At 39.2% G+C, this 8713-nt stretch overlaps 2 protein-coding genes across 2 annotated transcripts; both read left to right on the forward strand.

Annotated features, from left to right (window-relative positions):
• The first annotated feature begins 608 nt into the window (after nt 1-608).
• Nucleotides 609-1694, forward strand: LOC139725312 (beta-2 adrenergic receptor-like). Its single transcript, XM_071636402.1, has one exon. The coding sequence runs from the start codon at nt 609-611 to the stop codon at nt 1692-1694; it is 1086 nt and encodes a 361-aa protein (XP_071492503.1).
• A 5368-nt stretch (nt 1695-7062) lies between these two features.
• Nucleotides 7063-7542, forward strand: LOC139725314 (peptidyl-prolyl cis-trans isomerase B-like). The gene has a single exon (XM_071636403.1). It carries the CDS (start codon nt 7063-7065, stop codon nt 7540-7542), a length of 480 nt encoding a protein of 159 aa, XP_071492504.1.
• Nucleotides 7543-8713: the final 1171 nt, after the last annotated feature.

Here is an 8713-nt window from a genome sequence, read left to right on the forward strand (position 1 = left end):
TCTAAAGACAGAGTTTAAGTTGCGAGCAATCATCATTTTGCTTCCATGGCAACGGATTCCTTTCAACCCGTTCTCTCAGGATGAATGCTGCAGTTTACGTCGAGAACGTGAAACTAGGCTGCTGCAGCAAGCCATCTTTGGAATAGTAGGAGGAGATGAATGTGATAGGTACTGTCATTGTAAGAGCAACTCTCGGAAAGTAAATCAAATATTTGCTTAGTTGGCATCAGGTGTGTTCTATTCCCCATATCGGTCAATCGATATAAGAATATGAAGTGAGATGGTTTGCTTTTTCATAGTCGAGAATCAAAGTCGTGTCCTTGCGATGTAAAAAAGAAAACCCCCAGACAACAAGAAGATTTCCAGCAATCCCACCACTCTTCAGTCTTCAGATTCGTCGAGATGTTTGTCGGAAGTACAACACCACATTGGTCATTGTAAACTTCGGCCGGTGGCTAAACAAATTCATCTTCGACGCTATAGTATAACGGAATGGTGCACGACTTGCCGGCATTATGGTGTATAAGTGTGAAAGTCTTTGTGGTTCATCTACCAAAGGCAACTCCAGTGTTGGTGATGCTAACTAGGGAGCCTATCACTCTGACATCATGGTAACCGAGGTGGTATTGGTGAACTTTACTGCAAACGACAACCAAGATCCGGACGAGAGTGGGACAAGTCTTATCTTCATTCTCCAGGGACTCATCATGTTCGTCTTCGCCGTGCTCATTATCGCTACGAATGTGCTCAACATCGTTGTCATCCCTCGTCTACCGGACATCAATGACGCAAGTAAGGTCTTTTACAATTTCCTTTCGTTTGCCGACCTCATTCTCGGCTTCGTTCTTCTCCCGGCGCTCCCCTCAACCATAGTCGGGGACTGGCCCTTCGGCGAAGTATTCTGTAAGATCTGCGGGTTCTGTATGACGCTGGTAGGTGGTATCTCTTCGGCAAGTCTACTACTCCTGAACTTAGATCGCTACTTTAGCATCTCCTCACCGTATCGCTACGTGGCCTTCATGAGTCGTCAAAAGGCGTTCATGATCGCCTTCAGCCTCTGCTTTGCGGAAGCTCTTCTTCTGCTTGCATTTCTTTTCGTAAATCCTTACGGCGTGGACATAATCGAATACTCGCCACTCGGGGCTTGTATCATGTCCTTCAGCGAGCCTATGTTCATTCCATATTCCTTCGTCATTTTCTCTCTCTGCATCTGGCTGTTCGTTCCCATCTTGTCCGTCATGTACTCAAGGATTGTCTGCATAAGTAGACGTCACGTCCGCCGGATCCAGGTCCAAGAACTGACTACAGTTGATAGGAGTAAGTCAGTGAAGCGTACCACAAAAGACGATAGTGAAGATCAGCCGAATACTGGGATCGACAGTAAGCAGAACAAGAAATCGACCGGCCACCGCGCCTTGAAGATGACGATCATGGTGACGGGTACCTACGTTATGGCCTGGATGCCGTTCACTATTTGCCAGTTGTATGTCGCAATGGTGTGGCCAAAAGAAGTCTCGATGATCATTCGAGCCGTTGTGTGCTGGCCGCTCCTGTTGAATCCACTTTGTAATATCGTTATCTATTCAGTGACGAAACGCTCATATCGCATCTGTGCCAGGAACATTTTGAGGAGCTGCTTAAGGTGTTCGCTGGCTGATATGAGGAACGCGTCTCCTCACGAAGTCCTCTCTTGATAAGAAATCGCCCATCCTCCATACAAGGGATCTATGCATAGATCATGGACTATGGACATGGTTTATTACGCAATGTTCCTATACGTATATATAGAAATATTTTCAAGCTGGATTTTGATCAAGTATTAGTGGTCAATTAAGTTTTTAAAGTAAACACTATTTCGTTACCGAATGTTCGGACACGCCTTAATTCCAAAATATTCATCTTACTCTCAAATTTACAATACAAATATTAGGTCATTAAAAGTTCCCTTATTTTTTATTATTATTTTTCTTGCTGAGTTTTGCAGATTAGGTGGCTTAAGCTTTTTCATCTAATATTTCCCGAGTGCAGAATATGTTCAGAGTTGTTGTGTCTGTTTTTACTTCTGAAACAGTAAAATTATACACAAAATAAGCAGTGTTGAAAATGACACTATCAAGCCATGGATCAAGCAACCATTTCAGATCTGTCCACATAATAGATCTGTTCTTCCATGAGGCCCAAGAGTCACCAAGTCAATGAGTACAACATAATTTTGGCTACAAATATATCCATGGGCTCTATGGGTTAAGGGCTTTAAAGAGATATGAATACCCTGCGTCAAAATGGCAACCAAGTCCAGGAGTCGATAACCAAAATACATTTTATGCAATGTTTCCCTTTTTCATCTTATTACAGAAGGATGTAAGATTGCGGTTTAAGACTGAATATGTTCAATTGACATGTGATTGATATTTTGTTGAAAATGTGCAGCTCTTGCAGAAAAGGGCAGTAGCGAGATTGCTAAAGGTGCATATAACCATTACTATCAAAGTCACGGAAGTATTTCCAACTAGCATTTGATTGGATATATAAAATTCATGAAAAAAAATCTATTGTTTCCTGACTAATCATCTAATTATCTTTGGCAATCGAAAATGAGAAAATGAGTAATGGTCCATTAGGAACGAGTTTAGAAGGATCCACACGTCATCATCGGGGAACCATTTTTATAAATGACGTTGGGATGGCAACTGTTGCTGGAATGGCAACTTTCCATAGCAACAGCAAATCAGGAAGCTGGGTTCTCATCATTACCATGATAATGTTTCCAGTAAGAGTTGCTATCGTATCAACTTTGTATGAAATGGGGCCCTGAGCTAAAATTTCAGATGAGTGGCTAGTTATGGGGTGATATCAGCTTTTCTACAACGTAGGATCAGTCACTATCGACAGCGACTTTTTGTGCAACGGGGAATCATCTCAGTGTTCTCTCACGCTCATATGAGTGGAACAAATGAAAATTGAGTAGTATCAATTTTGACTATGATTTCTCCTTAAAAAGTCAATTAAAAAACAAGGAATGTCTTGAATGTGAATTTCAAAAAAAAAAGAAGATTACAAATCCTGCAAGAAATAAAACTATAACTTGATGGATTATCTTTTTTTTTCTAACTTTTTTGTAACAAAAAAAAAAGAAATAAAAAGAATCCTAATTATGTCAAATGGATGAAATTGTAATAATTTGAAGGAAAACCTTGGTGTTTTAGTATTGGCAATGGGATTGGCTGTGATAAAAAAATAAACAGATAAATGTAGGTCACTGAAGATTTGAATGTTATATTGATAGGTTCCAATTTGGGTTAAAAACGTGGATTCAGCAATTCGTCATTTATTTTGAGATATTCATTATGTATTGTTATATATATATATATATATATATATATATATAGCGAAAACTTTGAGCAAAGAAAATGGGTTTTCATCGGGATTCGAACCCGAGACCTCCGGATTACTAGACCGGTGCTCTACCGACTGAGCTATTGAAAGCCCTAGATCGGTGTTCGTCCCAAACCCTTAACTCTCTTTGCTCGTGTGGTCAGAAGCTATAGTGTGTGTATGTGTGCCACACACACACACATTAACCTGACATAAACCCAAATGATGCAAATCAACTTTGGAATAAATGTGAGGGATCGCCGAAGCGATGCAGCTTTTTGTAATCTATTTTGAAACAAGGAAGGAAAAACTGACCAGAAACAATTGTAATAATAAATAGCTTTTGCTATTTATTATTACAATTGTTTCTGGTCAGTTTTTCCTTCCTTGTTTCAAAATATATACATATATATATATATATATATATATATATATATATATACACATATATATATATATACATATATATATATATATATGATATACACGTGTAAACGTATTATAATATGAGCTTTAACGGTTTATGTACATTGATTATATTCACAGATACATTAATATTCATAGGTAGAGAATAATTGATATGCATTATGTTTGGTTCTTATCTTTCTTACAACTCTGCCACGTGTGACAAGCTTAGTTATATTCTTTTTCTTGTGGATTTGTATGATTGGCAATTGTATTATTACGTTTACATAAGGTGGAAACCCTATCTTTTTAGATAAAATTATATTGTATCCTTGTATGAACATCTTTTCCTTTGCGTTAAGAAAGCTTCTTGTATTTTCAAGTGCAATCAATACGTTTGATATGCTCTGTTAGAAAGATGTCCACAGAATCTTGTCGTTGTGAAGGCCACTAGAAAGATGGGCGTAAAATCTAACAAGGTGCATTTTTACCCCCTCTCCAGAGAGAAGAAATGATAAAAAAGAAAACTTGTTGAGCGCTAGTAGCTTGTAAACTTTATGTTTCATTTATAGTAGCAGCGAGCGTCATGACCGGGCGCATTTTTTGTTTCGTTTTGTTTTGCTTTTGAAGAGCTTTATTCAAATAAACCTTGTCTAAAATTCTTATCACCAGTGTGCATGGGGAACCTGCATTCTTTTTTATAGCGTTGTGGTGTCTACATTCGTAATCATATTGACAGGATGATAGTAATCTATATGTCTTTTTTTTTGCCGAAAGCAAACGATGTTGGGACATTTTGTTGACATATGGATTTCGATTTCACCACGACGAACACTTGAAACTGGAAACTTCTAGCCGAGGAATTGCACGTTACCTTTCGCACTGAAATAAATAAAGCTTTGCAAAGTAACGCTGTTGCTTGCAAACTGGTGAGCGTCGTAAAACAAACCCTTATTGATATGAGATAACGCCTATAATTACAGAGATTGTGAATGAAAGTTTGCGACGATGCATTGACTTTGAGATGTATAGATAAGAGATACTTAATGTATAGCTTTCCTCGAGATACAAGTCGAAACTCTATTCGAATAACAGGACGTGTTGGATCAAAATTTTTGAACAAATTGGTGAAGATCAACGAGAATGCAAGCGAAAATAGAGAAGAAACTGTAATTTAGTTGTGTGCTGACAAGCTTAACATTACTGTCGATTCAATAGATATCATAGAAGTCACAGATTGGCCCCCAGGAAGGAATAGAAAACTAGGGAAATGATTGCAAATTCAGGAACTGTCGTATCCGAAACGAAAGCTACAGAAATTGAAAAAAAAAATACTACATTTATAAGGGGGAGCCATTGAATTCGGTTCATGATAATCTTTTAGAGTCTAGGACAGATATGTTTGGGTAAATCAAGGTCAAGATGACCAAATTCTCGCCATTCTAAAGGACACGAAGAAACGAGTTGTTGTCACAAAGGACAGCGATCTGCACAAATCTTCCATGTAGTGAAAATGGAGTTCGATTTGACCTCTACTAAATATCTGGATCTATGGGGGTCAAATTTTTGAAGCCATGACTCGCCTCTTGATCGATTTTCACATCTTTATGCGCCTCGTTTACTCCAAGATGAATCACCTGGTATCTAATTGCTACACTGCAACGTCGCCATGGTCGCAACGTCGCGTTGTCTCCCCATCCAAACGTTTACCAATTCCACAAAGGTATAGCGCCATCATCTGTCGGTAGCACTACCCAAGCCTCCTCCGTACCGTGTTGTTGTTGTTGTTGTTTTTGTATTTGAGGCGCGTCATTCAAATATGAATATTTACGCCTTTATCTTTATAATATAGTTATTTTACATATAATAAATCAATAAAATTTATAACTTTTTACTATCATTTTTATGCGCGCTATGTGTCTGCTGTTATACGGTTGGGACAAATAAGTTCTGGTGCATGCTGATGGCAAACTCTGATCAGCCCGGCTCGTTACATTGAGCAGGCTTCTCGGTCGCGCACACAGACCTAGATCCCTCATTTGCCGCACTCAGGACCCTCTGCCCAACGCATATATGGTGCACAAGCAGACTCCCGAATACGATATATAAACATCAAAATTATAATATTATTTCATATATACTTTCCATGAAATAAACATATAATTTACAATAATTCATTTTTTTTTCATTATGTAATAAGCAAACATCCGGTTGTGCAGTGTGCAAATCTAAATTAAATAAAACTCAAAAGATAATCATCTGTATAACTCTAGAAGACTTATATAAGTCTTTTAGAAAACCTTCTTGTTCTCTTCACATATGAGATTAATGCCCTCAAATGATCAACATTTTTTGTGGATAATACTTTTCTGATATCCCGTTGATCTTTGCCTCCAATGTCTGCGATCAACATGGCTCTCTCTATCAAATATTTCGGACAATCATATAAAAAATGGCTTAAATTTTCCTTTTCGGGGCAATAGGGGCAGTTGCCTGTTTCATGCAAATTTACTTTCCACTTATCATAATTCAGTCCAATATTACCCATACGGACTTGATGAATAAGAATTTGTTCTTTCCTGTTTTTTAATCTGCATTCATATTGTTACGGTCCCAGAGTTAGGCAAATTGGGACTCTACTTGAAAGTTGGTAGGACAAGTCTTATGGGCGGACACATTAACTGAGAACATTGTTTGTATCTGTGGTTCTTCCTTTCCCCCTACCACGGACGAGCCCCCTAGAGTTTATCACCCCCAAGTAGACTCCCTGTCCCCAGACCAGACCACAAATGGTCGTTGGTAACGGTCACTGTAGAAGACAGTCATTGTATAAAAGAAGGTGATGAATGATGCTTTGATAATGTAAGAAATTAAGAGTGAGTGTTGAGGAGTATATCTTGGGACGCTGACTGGAGAAAAAGGCAGTCTTGGAATGAGCACTGGCGTGTCATAGTCATGTAATCTTGCGAGCTCGAATAAAAGACTACTTTTGAGACATGAACCATCGAAATGACTGGTTGCCTGGTTTCTTCTTGTGTCCCTTAGAGTTTAACTCTAACTGTCTTGGGTACCAACTCGGCGGTCACAACAATGGTAGCAGCGGTAAAGCAGTGATTATTTAATTTCGGGAAGACGCCATATCGAAGCGACATGGCAAGTTTGCATGTTGTGAGGAAGGGAGGAGCTATAGAAAGGACAAGGCAATAGCCGGCGACTTGCTTGAACTATGATTACCAGTATGAGATTTGCTAAATAACTCTCAACTCAAGGACATTGAACACGATGAAGGCCCTAACTCTCATACTGTTGATGGCATCAGTAGCTCTTGTAGCAGCCCATGCCCACAAGCGAATGAAATTATCGGAAAAAGGATCAATGGTTATCGCAAGTGTTTTCTCTGACACTGTGATCAGACAAAAGGAGATGGGGAGACATGGCCTTCTTGGGAAAACATTACCAAAGTCAACACAGTACTCTTCCTCTCTTGGAAGTCATTTGAAAGCATTTGGATACGATGGTAGCAAATTCAACTTCGTCACCAAGGATTTCATGATCCAAGGCGAGGACGTCAGTCATGGAGATAGCACTGATGGAGGCAAGCTAGTGGCGACGGGTTCGATGATGACAACAACTTCTGCTGAGCTACTTCAAGTCTGGTTGCTGAGTATGGCAGGCGCTGGCAGGAACATGGACGGATCATATCATAACTTCGTCATCGCGACTAAGGATACATCTTTGTTGGACAGGGAGCACATCGGATAGACCCGGCACATATCACCATGGCAACGAGGATGCAGCGACCATATACGACCATCCACATGACTAGCGACTATGAGTGCGACAGAGAATCAAGACAGCCAAGAATCGAACACTGGGGCCAAGAATATACCTCATACAGGCACATGAAGGTCTAACATTGGACTCGGGAACTGGTATTGTATGTGCTCATTCTCCGTCAATTATTGTTTGGACCAAAAAGTTATTGTCATTATGTTTCACATCATTATACACTCAACCCTGGTGTTGTAGCTTAACTGCACACATATCTTTAATGCAAGCAAACATTTGTGGAGTTCCTTTCGTTCTATGACTGTGTGCTATTGTCAGTTTATGTTATTTTTCGATATTCTGTAGAAACTGCATGACAGATTTTGCGCATAAGGTTAACAATGAAAAATGGTGAAATTGGCACGATGAACAGGCCCGTAGCCAGGATTTTTCAAGGGGGGTGCGGTCACTAATAAAATGGACCTTCGGTACCAATACCAATGATGACACACACGCACACACACACACACACACACACACACGATTATATATATATATATATATATATATATATATATATATATATATTCTTTGGACGACCGAACTACAAAAGTTGTATAAGAATTTGCGCGCGAAGCGCGCCGCAAATTGTGAATTTTGACTGTTTTAATGACGTTTTAAAGTCTCGAGGAAATTTGTATTTTTGTCTGTTGCATGCAATCGCGTTACGGTATTTCATCTAGGAAATAGTAAAAACTCATTTTGCCAGGAAGTTGCAAAGTTTAATTTTGTTCGAGACTCTGCGCGCGTAGCGCGCCGCAAAATTGAGAATAGTGATTTTCCTGGTGTTGTTTTAACTTTTATTTTTTCTATTGTATACCCGCGTTAGCAGGCCTGAAGCCAGGATTTTTAAAGGAAGGGGGGATTGCGTTAATTAACAAAACGGTCCTTTGATACTGTCCCGGGAGGGGTAGCGACAATTAAAAGGTGGACACCATGCTCATACATGGACTTTCAAAATGGCCCCTAAACGAGTAATGATCATATGATTTTTTTGGGCCTTAAAAACAAGTATTCCTTAAATGTTTCCTGCACCCTAAAGAAGTACTTCATCATGATTGAACAATATACCATTTTCCCAAATTTCGGCCTTTTTGATACCCTT

Source organism: Diadema antillarum, unplaced genomic scaffold (genome assembly GCF_040938485.1).
Source record: "Diadema antillarum isolate AM-2024a unplaced genomic scaffold, OU_Dant_1.0 seq00000032_RagTag, whole genome shotgun sequence".
NCBI lineage: Eukaryota > Metazoa > Echinodermata > Echinoidea > Diadematoida > Diadematidae > Diadema > Diadema antillarum.